Genomic DNA, 20,629 nt, shown 5'->3' with positions numbered 1-20,629 from the left:
AGCAGAGATGAGCCCGCCAGATACTCGCACTCACTTGGTAGACAACTGACAAAATATGTAACACAATGGCTGAGGGGTAAACAACAAGTGAGAAGGAAGGGCGGGCAGGGAGCAGCTTAGCAAATCTGACAGGCAGTCAAATACAATGGCACTTAGTCCCTGCCAGGGGTGTGTTCGTTCTGCTCTGAGCTCCTCACGGGTCCTGCGCATTTATGATAGATATCTAATGCCATGATGGATAGACAGACAGACAGACAGCTCTCTCTCAAAAGAAACTGCCTGCCTTCCGACAGGGATTAGGCTCGGCGGTCCCAGCTCCCTGATTGTTATCGCACGCAATTTTGTAATTTGATGAAAACAAACGAATTAAGATAGGCATCGCTCGGAATCCGGTAGTTCCAGACACCGAACAATGCAAGTGACGACTGCGTCTCCGAGCTGTCAAGCCCCCATTCAGCTAATCCCCGCCAATTGGTATCGTGTAGGCTCTATGATTCGGTTCGTCGGTTTTCGTTCACACCGCTGCTGTGTGAAACCCGAAGCAGCCAGAAGGTGGAGGTAACTCGATATGCATCACTATGCACCCATTGTTCTGCAGATCTGGTAGCCACTGATTAGACCAGGAGGCATCTGCAGGGTAGAGTTCCAAGACCGGTAGGAGTCCTTTGACATTTCCCTCAGGTGCCACAGATGGGAGAGCGGACTAATTGAGGTGCCCCTTGTTAAGGACAAGGCGGTAGCAATAATAAATTGCCAATTGATGAAGGAATTCATTTGGGTTTAATTAAATTAATGCAAATTATACCAGATCATAGAGGAGAGGAGGTCCATATGGCATAGGTATTCAATTTACTTAACTTCAAACGTTGTAAATACATTTTAAATTCTTTCCCTTGAATATTACTTGACGGAGTTTTCCTCACACATTCAATCGCATTCAAGCTCTGCCATAATGGCCATTATAATGGAGCATATCATAGATAGATCGATCAAATGTGGAACACAGGTAGCTGGCAGCCGATGTAATCAAACGTGATCTCTCGGTGGCCCCACAGGCATCAAATTAATCTATACGCGTTGCCGCCGCCACCTCGCGTACAAAGGAAGAAAAAAAAAGTCAGTTACTTTAATGAAACACATGTGTCGGCCTTCGCACAAAAGAGTGGGAATAGCCAGGGACCCGAAGCATACAATTTATGATTAATCACAAGATCGATGGGAAAATTATGCTCAAGACAAAAGGCCAGACGAAGTGGGGCCAGAAGCGAGCATTAATCTGCATTTTCTAGACTCCGTCGAGAGATGACAAAGCGTTTACGGCGCATATAATTATTGGTCGCCGCCAAAGATCAGATGAGAAGACGAAGTCTCAAGTGGCAGGAAATGCTACTTAATTTGCCTTTGTTGGTCCCCCTCTCGTTCTCGTTCTCGGCCAAGATAATGTCTTAAGTATCGGCGACCAAAATGTCATTAATGACAAGTGCTTATAATGACTGGTAAGACGTTTTGTGAAAAAGTCTTTCAATCCGACTCGCTGGAAGCATGTATAATTTGCTCGTATCTCGCAGTACAATGGGCCTGGCCGGCTACTGGGCCAATCGAAGTCATGGGAGACAATTATGAGTGGTGTGTGATCATGGGGCTACCTCCATTACTGGGCTCAATCGAGCGGATTTGGCGGCTCAGTTCAAACTGGCTCCCATAATCAATTACGGTCACTTTTATGTTGATTCGCCACGGCTGGTCTCATTAAAGATTTTTCCTGTCTACACACATTCGAAATAAAGCTCTGGGATTTTCAACTGACAGCTTGATTGATTAAGTCAATTGCCTAATCGGTCACAGAATTTATTTTATTTTATATCACATAACACAACGATTTGGCTAACTAAAGCTATATTCTTAGCCATAACCTTTTCTTAGATTCAGAAGGGTGAAGTAAGCTATATTCTTAGCCATAACCTTTTCTTAGATTCAGAAGGGTGAAGTAACTGTACTAAGGATGGCTGGAATATCGATAAGTTAGCGCTAAAAGCGATAGCTTTCGATACATTAATTAAATACAATTTCGATATAAGACTTTTTCGATCGATATATGTTTTTACTTAAGCTCTACAATCACATGTACACACATACCTCACAAATTAAATCTTAGACTTGACTTGCATTAATATAAATTTTTTTTTATAATTCCATATACACACAAAATTCCCCATAAGTGGGTGCCTTTTGCAGAAGATACTCGGGGAGCTCAACAAATAGCAGATCACAAATTGCAAGAAAAAGAAAACAACAAAAAAAAGACACGATAAATACCAAGATGCTCAGTCTTAACCATTAATAACTAGTAAGCTCAGCAATGTTGTTGCATTGCCAACTATTTTTGTTCACAGACGACAGCAAACATTTTGTAATTATAACGCAAAAAGGCCGCGACAAACTCATTTGTCCATGGTGAAAAATGCACATTACACAGCGGCGATGGCATCGTTGCAGCCTCCAGAGATTGACACGGAGAGAGGTGAAGATTGGCCAACTGCCATTTGAGGCTGGGACAGGATGGTGGTAAAATTGCCATGGCAACAAATCAAGCATCATAATGTGTCAAGCAATGCATTAAGTGGCCCAACTGGAACGTCAAGGCAAACGCATTACATCGTAATTGACGGGAATTGTCAACACTCTGGGCAGGAGGCGCGGAATGGTTAGCAAAGAGCAGGTGGGGTCCAGGGCGAATTCTCTTTAGGCTGTCTTCTGCACAGAGAAAAAATATCTACGAAAATGTTCAATGGAATTTAATTATGATATGTGATTATACCAAAATAAAGTTTGGTTTCAGTGACTCCTAAGTCAAAAACTTATTGTACTAAAAAAAGTTTTTAAGTATTTAGTTTCTTTTTATATAAATAAAATCAAATATGATCTGGTTAATTGTTTTCTGTGCTGGCCACTCACTTTATTTACCGCAATTACCGATTACAGCTTACTTTATGGCCAGAGACCAGTTTCTTCACAATTGCCAATGCTTTAGATTGTCTTAACGCATTTTTTGCTTCCATATGGGCTTGGTAATATTTTATTGCCAAGAAGAGATGGGTAGAGAGCCCTGTATATCAGAATAATTAGAGCTATTCTTAGGGAAGATCAAGTAGAGAAACATAAACGTATTTATATGAAAGCAGACCTAATTTTAATGTTATATAAATATGCTAAAGCTTATTAATGAAATTAATAATTAAAAATATATGCAAAATATATGCACCAATATTTTTTAGATTAAATAAATATGGCAGTATATAGAAACATTCATTTAAAGGTCATTCCGTGTTTCCTTCATCAAAATGCCTCTTTCCAACCGCACAGAACCTGGTCTGACGTTGCAGTTTGCGTTTCCCTCGACAGTGACAGTTGATGGGGTCCTGTCCAATGAATATATGTCAACAAGCCTTCAACATTGTCGTTTTCAATTTTCGGCAGGATGTCAGCCAAGGATATTTATGGTCGAGATGGTGCTGGGGGTAAAATAATCGAGGTACTTTGATCGTATTCCTCAAGCTCGTTACGGCATGCGATGCGTTCGATGGTCCGGTGGAAACAATTTCGTATGCGTCCGTATAATGAGTAGCAACGAGTTGAAGTCAATGCTGGAGTTGTCCCTTCGCTGTTCAACTGCGGTTGTTGATCTGCTCCTGCTGCTCCTGCTCCAGCTCCTGCTGTTGATTATCCCTTGACAGGGCATCAAATGCGAAATCGACCGCCCAATTTACATACAATGCACATCAATCGAATGGCAACGGCAGCCACATCAAGTACTGGGCCCTGCCACTGCGGCATCAGGAGCAGCAGTCACTGTCACTGCCATTTACCCTGCCAGCGGCACTGGTCACCTTTGTGGCATCATCGGTTTTTCCCTTACTTGCCGCATTTTTTGCCTCAGTCCCGGGCCTTTTGGGCCTGGCAATCAAGCGTACTTGTTGTACGACTCCAGCTCCAGCTCCAACTACCAACAACTTTAGCGGCCATGACACAAAGATTGACAGCATGTCGTCGCTGTTTGGAAGCCTGATTGACATGAGTAATCAAGCAGCCGAAATGTGCCCACAAAACGCAGCCAGCAGTGACACTGACAACGAAGCCGGCGAACCAAACAGCGATGGTTGCGTTGCCTTTCGTTTGCCCCTTTAACTGACAACTTGCAGTAGCAGCAGCAGCAACATGCAACAGCAACAGCAGCAACAACAGCAGCAGCAACATAGCCTGTCAGCCGCATGGACATACCAATGCCAAAAGGGCAATTTCGTTGATGAAACGGGGGATGTCAATGAGCTCAAAGGATGCCCGACTTATAAATGCATAAGCCTTTACTACCTTAATCAGAATCAATTAAGTTTGGCTTTTGTTTTATATTAAAAAAGAGCTTTAAATGTATAACAAAAAGTTCTAGGTGGAAATTTAAACAGTTATAAAAAAAAACTACTGACTTATTTAACAAATTTTATTAATTTATCTTATTTTTTGTTGCAAAGCCAATGCTGCAACCTTCACAGTACACCCTATTCTATCCCTTCGCTGCCTTTCATACATTCTCATCCAATTATAACATTCCCAACTAATTTACGCATCGAATGCAAATCGTTGCCCCCAACTCCGATCCAGGCACTTTCGAAAATCCTTATCCTTGGCAGGTTTCGGAACAGAACCCATAGCCCCATTGTCAACTCGAATGTGGCCTTTGATGAAGGCGACACGACATTGACAGACGGTAGCCGATTGACTACTGACAGGCGGGACAGGACAGAAGCCCCAAAAGAACGAGGAAGGGGGATCATGGCCTGATCTGGCCACAATGATGCAGGGGCAAAGGAGAACTGCAAACTGCAATTCTGATGACTTTTTGTCAGGACTGATTGACGTCAACGACTCAACGACGTTTGTCCGGCATATAAATCTCTGGGCTCGTTTGTTTCTTGGTCATCCCATCCCCACATATCCCGATCCCAATTCGAATCCCAATCCCAATCCGGGTTCCAAACAGGGGGATTATAATGCCCGACATCGACGGCGATGCGATGCATAAACAATGCCACTTTAAATTGGCAATTGTTGCGACAGTAAATTTTACAATGAATTACTGCACTGCCGTTCCTTTGCCTTCCTCGTTGTTTCTGCGATTTCTCAAACTGCGAAAAATAAAAGGGTCGACTGGCTGCCAGCAGATATATGTATAATTGCACCTCTTGGCGGCGAAAGTACGGTCTAAGCTAGCCTGAACTTGAACTGCAAATTAGGGCGTAGCTAAATACCGATTTGGCCGATTTTTTGAAAGTTCCAACTTGTAGGCCACAGACTTTTTACTATAAAAAGGCCGCCCTAACTTCAGTTTAGTACAGTTCACTTCGGTTCAGTGATCACACAACAGTAGTCCAGCCAAGATCAGCTCATAGCCAAGCAAAGGTACCATGGCCCAAAAGGTGAGTTTCAGCCAAAGGATACTAATCCAACAGAGAGGCTTAAATAGCTCCATTTCCCTCAGTTTGTCGTAGCCTTCGCCCTCTTGGCCATTGTGGCCATCCGGGCAGCTCCCTTCCACGGTCACGACCATCATGGTCACGGCGGGGCCACCAGCCACGCCTCCGTGCATCTTACATCCCACGATGACCACCACGAAGAACATCACGGTCACGATCACCACGGTCACGGACACGGTCACGACTCGCATGACTCGCATGCCGAATACGATTTCAACTACGGAGTCAAGGATCACAAGACCGGGGATGTGAAGACCCAGAGCGAATCTAGGCACGGCCATAAGGTTACCGGACACTATGAGCTGATCGACGCCGATGGTCACAAGCGAACTGTCCACTACACCGCCGACAAGCACAAGGGTTTCGAGGCCCATGTCCACCGCGAGAAGCTCCACGATCACCACCAGGCTGATCACGGCCATGGACACGGACACAGCGGCTATGAGGGCGGCCATGTCGATTTCGAGGAGCACTCTTCTCACTCCGGTCATGACTACAGTCACGGCCATGATCATGGCCATGGACACGGACATGAGCACGGCAGCAGCTCTCACAGCTACTCGCTGAAACAGGAGCATGGACATGGACACAGCCACAGCCACGGACACGATCACGGCTTCGAGCACGGACACGGTTATCATTAAGTTGTTACAAAAAAAATATCACTGTTTATCCTACTTGAAATGGCCCCATACCAAATACCCCTTGTTGTTATACCAAAATAAATCAGGCAAATATTTTCGAAAGTGAAAAAATATTACTTGCAGTTAATCATTCCAGTTCTACCCTAACTTATCGTAAAGGATATATATATCTAACCAAACTAATTTGAATTATGAATGCTAGAAAATTACAATTCTTAAAAATTGATATCTATATTAATTCTCCTGGTGTAATCCCAAATCATAATTTAAACAAAACACAAACCAAAAGCTGGTAAACTGCAAATAAAAAACCCAGCTTCGACAGTAATTTCAGTCAGAATCAACAATATGCCAAACGACTGCAATTACAATACACAAATATTTCATAAATGTCGACATTATAAATCTTCTTCATGTAGCTTATCCATAAATTTACCAGAATCTATTGGTTTGATATTTCAGGTGCCTGAAAACTTGTATCATCAATTCATACATGCATGCAGGATTTTTTTTTATGGACGATTTCTTTTCACTTTTAGTGGTGGCAATTGGAACTTTGGAGCTGGAAGTCCTTTATTCATCCTCGCCAACCGATAAATCAAATATATATCTCCCTAGCTCTCTCTCTCTCTCTCGTGTGTGTTTGTTGCTTCCCCTCTTCCGAGCTGGCTACAATTTGTTTAACAGACAGGCTCGGCACATCCTTGCGTTATCCTGTTGCCCTCGTTTGTTGCTGTATTACAAATGACTGTGGAATATTTATAAGCATCATAAATTTAATTTATGTCGCCGCTGCGCCCGCCGCGTTTATTGTGCGCATAATAAACGCTCCACAGAAATCCCTTCTCGACCCAGCTCGACCCGGATCTCCTCCTGCCGCTGCCAAGTAATTTATTATTTTTATACGTTCCATGTGTTTGTGTGGCACGCACTTTCCACATTATATAGAAAAAAAAAAAAGATATAGTGCGAAAATTGCAGCAGCTATTACTTATAGTTATTAAGGTTTTTTTGTTGCTGGATTTTCTTGTTTCTGACTGCAAATAATGATTAATGTTTCAAAGTTGTCCCTCGCATTTGAAATTGGTAATATATATGTATTTTTTTAAGCAAGTCTTTACTAACATGAAATATAATCATGAATAAGGAATAAAACTACTAAGTACACCTTCAGGAAACCTGCTTTCAGTACCAAAAAGAAATACAATACAAATAAATAAATTAACAACAGCTAAGCACTAACTTACAACACAAAGGAAAAGTTAAATAAATAAATTAAATCAAATTAAATAGTATTCTCCATATTCCAAAATACTTTTTTTTGTGCCGCTTAGGATACCTTTTGTATTTTAATTTTGCCAATCGCACCTCTCAAACAATGCATTTCGACGCTTAATTAGCTTAAATTGATCATTTACATGCCATCTAATGCAATTGATTCATAAATTCCACGGTCAACTTGCTCCAACGAGATTAAATTGAAAGTAATTAAGCTGAACATAAAGGGAACGTGAAATCGCTGTTGCCTCAGATCGTAAATTAAGTTGATTACGATTTATTTGAAATGAAATCAAGCCAACAAAAAAGCACCGATACGCAAAACGAAATGAGTTTTTTAGAAAACCAAAAAACTAACCAAACGCGTTGATCAATTTGCATTGCAAATTGCTTTGTCAAGTGAGTTTTGAGCTTTAAAGCGAACCATCCGCGCATAAAAATAAAGTAAATATATATTTTATGTTTCACTTGTCGTCGTTTAATGCCATAAAAATGGGTATGTGTCTTATTAACTGATGAGGCTGTCGATGCGACAAAAAATATATACATATATCCCCAAACCGGTATGGCACCAGCCAAGTAAAATCCGAGCGGAGGGCGCGGGCGCCCCCAATCCAATCCAATGCCCGTTACCTGACTTGGGCTATGGTGTCATTAATTTTGGAATCGTAAAGCCCACAATATGTCAAATGAGACCACACAGCGTCGTAAAATTCAATGTTTATGGCCCGCCGCCGCTGATTCGGTATAGGCTATAGCCTGGGTTTCTCAAGTTGAACTTGCTTCGATTTTTTGGCTCTGGCCCGAGCTTTGAATTTTGTTATCAAAAGTGTCGCGTCGCTTTTAATGGCTTTTGCTTTAGGTGGCTGCGGCTGCCTTGTTGCGTGTTTCGGTTTTTTAAACGCTTGCCAGAAAATTAAGCGTAACTTATTTGTCAAGTTTCTGCTCGTTTCTTGAGTATTTCGTTGATTTTTTCGTTCGTTTGTTTATTGAGCAAACGATTTTTGGGAAACATAAATTAGACTGATTCGGTAGGAGATTGTGCCAGGTCTAATAAGCACAAGATGGGGTATAAATTACTCTGAAAATTAAGAGATAATCGTAGAATTTGTAGTTTATTGATTGCTTCATGTATTTAAAAATTACAATCAATTAAATGGCACAACATAATATTTATAAATGTGCTAATACATATTTTAAGATTCATGGTTTTGTATAAAAAATAAAACAAATAGGGGGCTTATAGTATTTCCACCTAGCTATTGTTAAAATTTATTTTCTAAAAAATATAAGGAGTCTAATTTGACAAATTAAAGTCCTTTAAGGCCCTTTTTTATCAGACCAATTAAAATAATATTCTGTACACATAAAAGTTCTCATGAAATGTGTATTTTTATATTAATACGTCCTGTTCTAAAAAAAACTAGAGAAAGTATAATAAACTTTGTAGAAATGTATAATAAAAATAATATAAGCTGCATTCTTAGTAGTTTAATTATAATAATTATAATTATATTTAATGCTCATTTTAAAAAGACATTTTGAAGAATTAATTATAATTAATTAATGAATTAAAAGTGTAGAATTCATGTAACAAAATCTTAATTTTGTTGGGAAATTTTGTTTCGAGTGAAAATATTTATTTCTTGTTATAAAATCCATAAAATAATTGCATGGAATGCACTTCATACAAAAATCCAGTTGCATTTAATCTCCGTGCACCATTTGGCCAATTGCATTGCTTATTTTTACACACACACACACATTTTCGAAATATCAATAAATATTTTACTAATTACACCACAGAGTGATTATTTAAGCCGACTATGGGCTAACCGGCGTTGGCTTTGCCACTGCCGGTCGGCAGTCAGATTGTAACAGATGCCCCATGGCATCCATAATAATGTTAAATGCTTTATAATAACCATAAATGTTTGAAATGTATGTGCCAAATGGCTTTTGGTGGCAGCGCACACAGAAGTCCCGTCCAGTCGAATAACCAGTTCAAATCCAGCTGCGTCGCTCGACAGCCGGCACAGTGAGAGGTCCCGTCCCGTCTCGTCCCGTCCCGGGTCCAAGTCCGAGTTTTTGCCATGGAAATTGTTTATGAACATTTCTGGGCGAGTGTGTGTGTGTCTGCGGGTCTCTGAATTTAACTGATTTTTAATGTGCGCGGCGAGACTTGTGGGCGGTTTGCGAGATAGCCTAGGCATGGGCTTGGGGTCGACACATAACGCCATTTGGTATTAGCCAATTTGCGGCAGTTTATTGGTGGAAAACGATTTGGCATGATTGGCTGCCGGCTACTGTTTAATAAACTCATTGATTTATGGCTAATTAAATTTGCTGGCTCTATTAATTTATGCCATTTTCCGCGGCACATGCGCGCAATCGAATGCGTTACCCGATGGGTCAATGCTACATTTAACCAGTCTAATTAGCTCCAACTAACCGAATGGCCAAATAGCCTGCTCGAGTGTGTGTATATATCGATGATTAATGATCAGCAAATTGGGTTGACGGGTAAATGGAATTTTTCTTTATTTTGCCGTTGAGCTGACCGTGAAAATTGAGAGCCCGCAACGCCCCAAACTGTCAGTTATACATCACGATTGATGGATGTGCCCGTTCGATGGAAGACGGCGCGAGAGTAGAAGCCACCATCCACTCATCGTCATTGTCGGTAACCATTATCCGTGGCTCTAGCCCCGGGTTCTCGGCCATATCCCATATATATGTATATAAGCTCGTAAATCGTGCAAAATGATCCTCACTTTCCACCATCAGGGCCCTCTCTAACCGCTGATCTCCCGAAGTTCAGGCTGCCCTCGCTTATCCGAAATTGTAATCATCTTAATAATAGGCTCTGCAAGCCTTAATGCTGATTATGGGCTTTGTTTTCGGCCCCGGACGGGAGACTGGAGATTGCATGTTGGCCCAGCTAGCACCCGAGCACATACGCACCATAATTAGCCAGTGCAGCTTGGAATTGGCTAACGGGCAAAGTCGGTGACTTACTAACTTTCCCTACAGTGCTAGCTCCTAAAAGTTGATAAAATCTTTCATTGAGAGTTGATAAACAGAAGAATATCCAGTGCCCTATTCTCTAGATTTTCCACTATGCTGTGTAGGCTTTACTTAAGTTTTCATGATATTTCCAAAATGTAATTAATTTTCGAAAATTAACCATGTTGCAATACCTTATCTTGGCTTCATTTTAGTTTTTTTTTATATCATAAACTTTATGTGGCTATCAAAATTAATTTCCAATATGATTGATATGTTTTGCAGACACACGAAACCGCTTTCAAAGTAAAATGACTTTGTCCAGCGGACATCAATAAATCATTGAGACAAAAACGTGAACACGCGGCACACATTAGTCAAAGAGGGCAAAGGCAGCCGAATCCGAGCTGTTGGCCAAAACGCATAAACATTTTACAGCACAAACAATTAACTAAAAATAACATAAAAGAGTAGGCAGCGATCCCCGAGACATGGGGCCAACTTGAAAGTCTGGAAACGGAAAAAAAATGATTAATGAACCCCACACTGGCAGCTCGGGAAAGTTACATAAATTAACACATGTCTTTACCATAATGAGTCAACAGCCAGTCATTTGGCTAAGTAAGAGTCTGGCCAAGCTCACTCCAAGTCTAGTCCGAGACGTCCAGCCCCCCAGGCACTCCATTTGGCTTTAATACAATAAATGCGTCTGCTGATTGTTACTTTTAAGGTTTATTTCTGCGGTTGGCATCGCCAGACACAGACAGCGGATATTAATTCTAAATCAATTAAGGGGCAACAAGTCAATGGAGGGAGCAGCATTAAAATTCAATTAGGAAAAATATCAGATTATCGAGATTTATTAGGAAACTCAGGCATGGGATATGAACAAAGATAATGTGTGATTAATCAATTTGAAAGATACATAAATTATATATTTTTAAATATTTTGTTGTCCTATGTAATGGTATAGAAAAATATAAAAAAGTGCACAATTAAATTATTCGATGAAAGTTAATCTGTCAGGAATCAATAGATATATTATATTTTCAGTGTTCTCCGCGTATAGCTAAATGAACACCCAGCGCCCCAACAATTGAGGGCATCTTTCTGGTCATGACAGGTTCCGGGACACTGCCGGACCGGGGCACACCACGCACACTCTCACGCCCATAACTGTTGTGTTTTTTTGTTGTTGTTAAAAGGAAGAAGACAAAGGAGCAGCCACAACCACATCGGCAGCAGCGGCAGGTCCAAGTTCATTCAAATGGTTCGGTCGAGGGCAGCAATAAAAAAGTGTAGCGTATGTGGCCGCAGGACATGCACAGGATGCGGAGCACTGGGGGAAGCTCAGTCAGACACTAATTCGATCTGATAATCATGGAGTCCCGCCAAAGGGCATGAATTGTAATTTCCTCTTTCGCGGAATTAACTGTCGGTCCCTGTCGCTTGGTCGGCTGGCTTTGTTGTTACGATGTTTGCAATTTTTTTTTTTTTGTTTTGTTTTCGTTTCGCTTTTCAGATTTTGTTGAATTTTTTTCGTTGTATATTTTTGTCGGCAGATACTCTCCAGGCCAACCATTGTTGTTAGCTGGTATTGTGTCATATTTATTTGTATAAAACATTGCGCTTTTGTTTTTACTGTCGCCGGCCCTATGTTTCTTTGCATTTCATTCATATGAACTCGGCTGCAGGATGGGTTTTTTATCCTTGCTTGGCCTTTGATGTTTAGGTTCTAACGAAAACCTAGTAATTTGAAAATAATGATTGATTAATGGATAGAATGTAAAGTATCTTAAAGATTTATTTAGGGGAATTATCTTAGTCAACCTGCTTTTATCTTATTTATTTTGATATAAAGACTAAAGATTAAAGAACTCTTTATATAAAATACTTAAGTTATATATAAAATTTAAATAAAATTATTTTTTGCAATAAATAAAGCATTTCTTTTACTTAAAATGTTTTTTAAATAGCACTCAATCTACAAAGACACAACTTTAGACTTTTACAATTCGCTAACAGCACTTCACTGAAAGCATACAAAAATCTAGGCTGATGGCCAAATAGCAGAACAGAACTTTGGCCCAATACAAGAGATATATGTATATACATTTACAGACAAACAGACAAACATACATCCTTGTTTATGTATTTAAATACTCACTCGTATATACATATATATGGAGACGGGACTGACTGAACAACAATTTTGCAAACTGAGGGTAAAAATAAAATCAGCATTTTTAGTAGTTAATTTAATTTATTGCAGCGTTTTTATGGTTGACTTTATTGCATAATAAAACATAATTTACTGCGCCATTGAGACTTTTTGCGTTTGCGTCGATGATTCTAAAGCGCAGCCATCTAGCATGGCCCACAGAGGAGTGAGTGGTGGAAAGCAGGCCCACAGATCCGAGCAAATATGGAGACCGGAGGAGAATGTGGCTGCTGCGAAATTGGGCGAGACAAAGAGGATGCCGATGCCGATGCCAACAGGGGAGGAAAGCCCAATAGACCCATGAGAGGTGGAAAGCGGCAGACAGATTGCGATTTCATTTTTTGTTTGCTTAGTTTTCATTCCTGGAAGAGACTGGGGGAAGCCCCGGATATAATGGATTGCCTACTGATTAAGGTTGAATGTGGTCCCCCCTTTTCCGAAATTATCAACTAGAAAATATGGCAAACGTTCTACCTCCTTCACTATGAATATTATAAATATAAATCTTTTATGCTTAAAAGAAAAATATTACAAAATATATAAAAACATATATTATTTTCTTGATCTGCACCATTAAAACCTCATATCCGCCATGTTTTTCATAACCGACATATTCGCAACTTGCGGTCCTGTCGTTGGATTTAATCACCAATTAACAGAGCAGCCTAATGGAGGAAAAAGCCCGTGGTCCTACCGCAATTCAACCATCGCAACTGCACCCGCTGGGCAGGACACAAACATTCCATCAGCCAGTCATTGACATATATCACCAAGTCCGGATTGAGTCCTGTATAAAAGCCAGAGCGGATTTGGCGTACCCAAACAGTTGAACTTGGAGCTGGGTGTGGGCCAGAATGCATGTCCAGGAGCTCCTATTCGTTGCCGCAGTGCTAATGCCCCAGTGCCTGAGGGCCCTGCGCTACAGCCAGGGCGCCGGAGACGAGAACTGCGAGACCCTAAAATCGGAGATCCATTTGATTAAAGAGGAGTTTGATGAGCTGGGACGAATGCAGAGGACCTGCAATGCCGATGTCATAGTGAACAAGTGCGAGGGACTTTGCAATAGTCAGGTGCAGCCTTCGGTGATAACTCCAACGGGATTTCTAAAGGTGAATATTAACTGAGGGTTTTCTGGAAGTAGTGTACAAGCTAAGGTCTCCCTTTCCTGCAGGAATGCTACTGCTGTCGCGAAAGCTTCCTCAAGGAAAAAGTTATTACCCTAACTCATTGCTACGATCCGGATGGCACCCGTCTCACCTCTCCGGAAATGGGCAGCATGGACATACGTCTCCGAGAGCCAACCGAATGCAAGTGCTTCAAGTGCGGCGACTTTACGCGTTGATTTATCGATGTATTTCAATGTAAACACTTTAAAGTAAACTCAATTTCAAAGTATATGAGCAATTCCCAAAAATTCGTTGCTTATTTTAAGACCAAGCTGGGATACTTCAAGTGTTTGTATATTTCATATTTTTTCGCTTGATAACACTTTGCATAGTTTTGATATTCCATAGCCCAGAGGCCAACATCTGTTTGATTGAAACTCCAGTTAAAACAAATACCTGCGGGGCAGCTCAGTTACTCCATGTATGCATGAAGTTTGATTTACCAAAAACATGCAATCCAATCCCGAAACCGCAAATGTTTGACATATCGCTGGAGGCCAACAATTGATTGCGCCCAAAAATGGACTATACATCAGTTGTTTTTGCCAGCGAGCATGTTGGCTTCTCGACTTAGCCTGGCCCAATGGCCACCAAAATTAACTCATTTGGTGGCATTCGAAATTGCAATGTTTGCAATGGACTTTGGCACCGGAGCTGGGCAGTTAACCACCCGGAAACTCGTCCCGCAAACATAATAATCAAGCGTAAACTGCACTTAAGATGAAAACCGCTTTCTGGTTGTTAATTTTTATCATTATTTCTTGCATCCATCTCCCTTTCTATACCCAGGCATGCGAGTACCGAGCTGAATTTATTAAAACCCCTTCATCAGCGGTGCCCGAGCGGGCCAACATTTGCTAATTGTAAATTGGAGCGGCTCGCTCGGTTCGGGGCTAAATTATAATTCCATGTTCACAAGCACATTTGCACGCACTGTAATTTACTTAAGCATTTTCCACCGCTCGCCATATACTTACCCAGCTGGATGGGATCTGGTCCTGTTGCCGCCTCCCGTTCTCGTGTGCGAAACTCATAATTTAGTTGACACGCCCATTAACATCGGGCCAGCGATCTCTCAGCTCGGTTCGCATCCATCTTAGGGTTCGAGGTTCGCGGATCCGAGGGGGTTCCTGGGTGGCATCGCGCGTCAGTGGCTCCATCAACAGCAACGTGCCGACACAATATAAATTATATATTTATATGCCACATTGCCGCATATATGTACATGCATCCCGGATGGAGATGGAGTCACGTAGTAAAAGGCAGATCAGATCATCACTGATCACTGAAAACTTTTAACATTTCATTAGGGTAATAAAATTATACAGTCTATAAACGAACGGGTTTCCACAAGCAATTACAGTGCAATTTTGCCTCTTGAATGACTTATTTAGCTCACCTGAAATCCTCCAACCGATCGCGCCTTGATTGTGCTATATAAAACGATTTCTGGAAGGTACAAGTTTTAGTTAAGAAAAGAAAGAAAGGAATCCTTTTTCACCCTTCAAAAGCATTCAAAGATCTTTTCAAAATTTTACATAATGAATTTTTCAAAAATGCGTGGGTACTAAAATGTAAATTAACTGAATTTTAGCATATTTTCCAATTCCAATGCTAAATACACCAATAAATTTCACTCGATCTTTTGGCACAAGTCGAATGCATGCGTCGCGATAAATAAATTGCTGCATATTAATGGGATATAAATTAAACACAAGCCACAAAAGGCAGGCATCGTTAAGTTTCAATATTCTTCCGAGTCACTTTGATGATAATTAATGATTGTTAATTAATAACAAATTTGAGAGTCACAAAAAAAAGGGGGACAAGAAATGATAAACATTTACTTGAATGCTACTTTATTGTTATTGTGGCTGATGTGGCTGCTGGTTATCGCTTATACAATATCTAACATACTTTTTGTGTTAAAACGCGTTAATATTGGCAATTAATTTTCATCATTTCGAATTCTTTATATCTTCTCCGTTTTTTTCGTTGCTCATTTGCATGAATCCGCAATTAGTTTGATATGTTTGTCATTTTGGTGAAATATTTTTTTGTTAGCCTTAAATGAAAGCTCAAGGCGAAATGTAAACAACAAAGTTGGTTTTTTGTCGAATGGAAAAATGCTTTTAGTGTCAAGACACTGTCGTATTACCGCTCAGTCCTCAACACAATCAGCCCACATTAATGACCAAAGACAAGAAGGCGTGACATCATTGATTGGCTTTATCTTTAGAGGTATTTCGGTTATTTTTTTCATCGATTGCCTACATTTTGGGTTTGGCAACACGTTCGGATCGTCTTACGATTAAAATTTATATTGTGTTTATAATAACTATAGGCTTAGTCTCTGGACAATAGCTCAGAAAATTAAGCTTTGGATTTGGACCAGTTAATAAATCAATTGGAAAAAATATAGAAGATGGAAATTAATTATATCTAACTATAAATCTTTTTGCCCTGTTGGCACAGGACTGTATTAGGTAATTTCTTCCTGCTTGCAGGGCATCTAGGAAGCAGCATTGCAGCATTTTCCTCGCAAAAGCTCCACATACATCATATTTTAGCTACCAAGAGCTAAAGGTCGCTGCAGGGCGGTATGCAATGCAATGGGGTGGACGAGGTGCAAGGGTCACCTGTCAGAGAGTAAAAGCGCAACGAAGCGTAAAGCGTTTTTGCATTTTGCATTAAATTTATGATTTTTACAGCTGACATTTGTTTTCGGGCGCATTTCCTTCTTGCAGCGATGAGTGCACTCGTGAGTGCGACAGTGTGTGTCTCAGTCAGCAGCAGCAGCAGCAGCCTCGTGTGCTAAGGGCAGCTCACCAACACACACGCACACACACACAAGTGTGGCAACAACACTCAACGCGACAACAACATATTTTTTGCGAGCAGAAACTGCAACTGAATCAAAAGGGACAAACAACGAATCTGTAAATGCCCTTAAGTATCAGGTTAATTTCACAATTCACGAAATCAAAATAAATCCTAGATAAATGTTAAGTGATATATCTACTCCATAATAAGACACTTATGATCTAATGTTTCCATGTAACGTGCAAGTCTTAAGCCCAACCTAGTTACCCCCAAGCAAGGGTATCGCAACAACAGCGGTGGCAGCAGCTGTCATAAGATAAAAATTTGCCCGCGCCTGCACATTGCATATGGAACTGCAAACTGCAATATGCATGCATGGCGGGGAGGTAGAGGACGCGACAGGGTACGGGGGGGCATGCAACATATTCTAATGCGCTGCGACATCGAGTGACAGCAACGGCGACAGTTGCTGTTGCCGCATGAGAGGCGGCGACAGGCGACAACTGCCAAGATGAAGGGAGCTGCATTTTCCCGGGCATGCAAATGAACTGCAATTATTATAAACGCCGACAGTTGACCGGATGTGAGCAACTAAAGGAAAACTGGCCCAAGACCAAGGCACAGATTGTGCAATTATCGTAATGGAGAGAAAAACAACCAAAAGGAAACGCATTGTTTTAAAAACTTTTACTTGAACAACATTCAACTATGTCCTATAGGAAATATATGCAAAGGAAAGAAATTAAAGCAATGCTAGCATATGTTGGGTGTGTCTTTCTGAATTTTTCTCCTGTTTTTCATAACTCTTTTTGCAAAGTTGCCCCCACACTTATTCATGAAGAAAGCGCAGCTCCTTTGGCACATTACTCATACGCCCCAGTGGGCAAATTTATGAACTCGCTCGGCGCACTTGAGGCCACGACAAACAAGCAGGAGAAAAAAGAGAAAAACCTACAAACACACAATCATGACATGCATACACGAGCAGTGGGTAAGTGCGTTTGTATGTTTATTGGCGAGTACCAGCATAAGTGGGAGGAAAGTAAAGCAGCTTGTAAAATATGCCAAGGGTTAAAAAGTGTGCAGCGTATAATTCATACACATATACAACAAGAAAGTCGCCTGGAAAAATACAGCCAAAGGACAAGGAGATGAGGGGAGCGGGAAAAACGAAAAAAGTCTTAACTGCAATCGAGCAGCGGGTGAGAAGATGAATCCAACGACTGCGGCATATCTTATAAATGTACATACAAATGAAGACACTGCAAACAAATTGGATATCACTTGCATTACGGACTTTCCACTTCCTACTTATGCATAAAACAATATTTTAGCTTTTTTTGTTTTTATAAACCAACAATAATTTAAATGTTTCTAATAATGTATTTAACAGGCTACATTGAGATTAGCACAATCGGTGAAAAAACTCAGTGTCAAATGCTTAAATTCTGGCTAAAATACTGTCCAAATTTACAAGCATTCAAGCACTTTGGTGACCGTTTTGGGCTGCTAAAAGGGCTTTTCCGGTCACATGTCCCATATCCTTTCCCACTCCCAAAACCGCACAAATGAACTGCTAAAATGCTAACAAAAGTCCGGAAAGGAAAGGACCTCACACCGTGAAAAACGCACCCCTACTTATGTGTCTGTTGGGGGATATTCGGTTGGGTGCGGCGGAGGACACAAAAAAGGATATGGGCAAGCCCGGTTGGTTCTCTATTATATATATTTTTTCCCCCTTCGTGGTTTGTAATGCGTTTGTGGCCACAAAATACTGTTAGCCACTTAATTTTGTGGTTAGCCCCGAGAGCGGCAGGGACACATGCCACACTTTTTGTGCGGTTAATTGAAACTCGATTGTTTTGTGTTGAACCAGAAATGAGTCTATTAAGTCGAAAAATGAAACTAAAACAATATTGTGAAACAAAGGAAGCCATAAAACGTTTGACTCCAACGGCCCCATTAAAGTGGCATCTAAATAAACATTTTATGGTTTTTGAAAGGCGAAACTTTCAAAAGCTTCTTAATGAACATGACAAATACTACAATCGACGGGGGCATTTTATGAGAGCATCTCCAAAAATGTTCAAAGAAGGCGTGGGGCAGCAGCGGCAGCCCCAACGACAGCTGTCAATATATGGCCGAAATATGTAAATTATCGATTGTTAATTCAAAGCGCCACGATTAGTATAATTGTGTGTTTCTCTTTTAACTCCTAAACATTTTAATGCCATAAAGCTGGGGCCAGATTTGGTTTCTTGAATAACTAACCAATTGCGTGGATTTCGTTGTGTTTTTACGATCATTTTTTGTGTTTTTATCGATGTTGCGGCCCCAATAGAGCTATTTACCTGGAGGTTATTATCATTATCAGGTGGGAGTTATGATTCAGGCGTCAAGTGTGCTGAATACTAACTTAGTGCTTCTTTTGCAGAAATGTTTTAGTCAGAAATGTACGAAAAATACATCGAACATATCTATAAATAAAATCTATCTATAAAAAATGTATTTTTAAAGCTGGAACCCATATGTTGAAAGGATATTAAATATAGTTTAATAATAATAATAATAATAAATATAGTTTAATAATTATAGTTTTGTAAAAAAGTTTATATTAAAAATAATGAAATTGACCAGCTCAAACTCTACTTTTCCGCAAGACAAATTGAACTTGGAAGCTCTTTTCTCACACAATCAAAGTGAGAAATTGGACCGAGGTTCACGTTCAGACGTTTCCGTCTGTGTGTCCGACCAAAGTTGGATTTCCCACCAGCTGTTTTCTGTTTACAGTGGGGAAAACTCTGTACGAATCGAGGGAAATGTAGCGGGGACTTGTCTTGACTCTCCGCGCAATGCAACTTGCTCTCGCATCACGACTGTGGCGGCGCTCTTTGAGGAACATTGGCTCTCTCCGGCGATGAACTAAATCATATTCGTTCGGCGGATGCCTTTTAACACATCCCCCGCCCCTCGGCCACCGCCACACACACTAACGAGCGCCTCACGCCCACCTGCTCGTAAACAATTATGGCCGACGCCGTTGTGCGCTCTCCACACACACAAACACACTCACACATACATATGTGGCAACGATTTCCCCACGAAACACAGCAACAACGAAATTACCCAAAATGGCTACACAGAAGCGTCGATCGTCCAATGAGCAGCGTCGGTGTGGCCAGCTTTGCTTGTGAGTTATTAACGTTTAAAAAAAATAATTTATTTGATTTCTTTTATAAATGATATATAAGAATTAAGTAGTTTTCGGTTAATAAAAGATTTCTTTACTCTGGGAGATTAACCTATAAAATCTGTCCAACTAGTCGTATACGTAATTTTTGTTTTTTAATGGGGGTAAAAACTTATTTTTCCTATAATCTTTTATATACAGTATATTTTATATATAGTACAAAATATTACATATTTAAAAAGTTTATGACCAACTGGTCGTATACGTAATTTTTATTTTTAATGGCGGAAAACTAATATATCCCTCTATTTTTTTATAAAGTTGATAAAAGTTGTATAGCTAAAAACAAGAAATATGTTTTGCCATTAAAAATATCATTTAATTAATGCGTTGTTTATATTTTAAGTTTTCTCAAACTTAAAGTAAAGTAATGTCTCTGCAGAAAATAATAAATACATAAAAAATTATTTTTAAAAATTCCTTTTAGTTTCAAAATTCCCCAAATCTACTACTACTACTTCTCCCCAGCAAGATTCCCATCTACTACTAATCTGTGGAGGCTACTACTCTTTTAGCACGCCGGCCCCCCAACCAAATTCCTGCCTCAGCAGAAGGCATGCGCGCTCAGCAAAGAGCGTTATTCCACACTCTCTGCCTCGTGAGAACTATTAATGCTCTCCAGCGCGACCGCTCTCGGCATGGAGCGCATGGCTTTTTGGGGAGTCTGTTCGTTCGCATGGCCTCAGACAACAACAAAAGCACACTTGTTGAAA

The 20,629-nt window shown here is 40.5% G+C and overlaps 2 protein-coding genes across 2 annotated transcripts; both read left to right on the top strand.

Moving 5' to 3' along the window:
- Nucleotides 1-5,459: 5,459 nt before the first annotated feature.
- Nucleotides 5,460-6,254, top strand: Cpr35B (Cuticular protein 35B). The gene is made up of 2 exons (XM_017170673.2): nucleotides 5,460-5,471; nucleotides 5,534-6,254. The coding sequence occupies exons 1-2, from the start codon at nucleotides 5,460-5,462 to the stop codon at nucleotides 6,170-6,172; spliced, it is 651 nt and encodes a 216-aa protein (XP_017026162.1). The 3' UTR covers nucleotides 6,173-6,254.
- A 7,277-nt stretch (nucleotides 6,255-13,531) lies between these two features.
- Nucleotides 13,532-14,019, top strand: Pburs (Partner of Bursicon). Its single transcript, XM_017170670.1, has 2 exons — nucleotides 13,532-13,786; nucleotides 13,849-14,019. Exons 1-2 carry the CDS (start codon nucleotides 13,532-13,534, stop codon nucleotides 14,017-14,019), a joined length of 426 nt encoding a protein of 141 aa, XP_017026159.1.
- The last annotated feature ends 6,610 nt before the right edge of the window (nucleotides 14,020-20,629 follow it).

Source organism: Drosophila kikkawai, chromosome 2L (assembly GCF_030179895.1).
Source record: "Drosophila kikkawai strain 14028-0561.14 chromosome 2L, DkikHiC1v2, whole genome shotgun sequence".
Classification (NCBI taxonomy): Eukaryota; Metazoa; Arthropoda; class Insecta; order Diptera; family Drosophilidae; genus Drosophila; species Drosophila kikkawai.
Note: the sequence above shows the minus strand (reverse complement) of the source record. Positions and strands in the feature narration are given on the sequence as shown.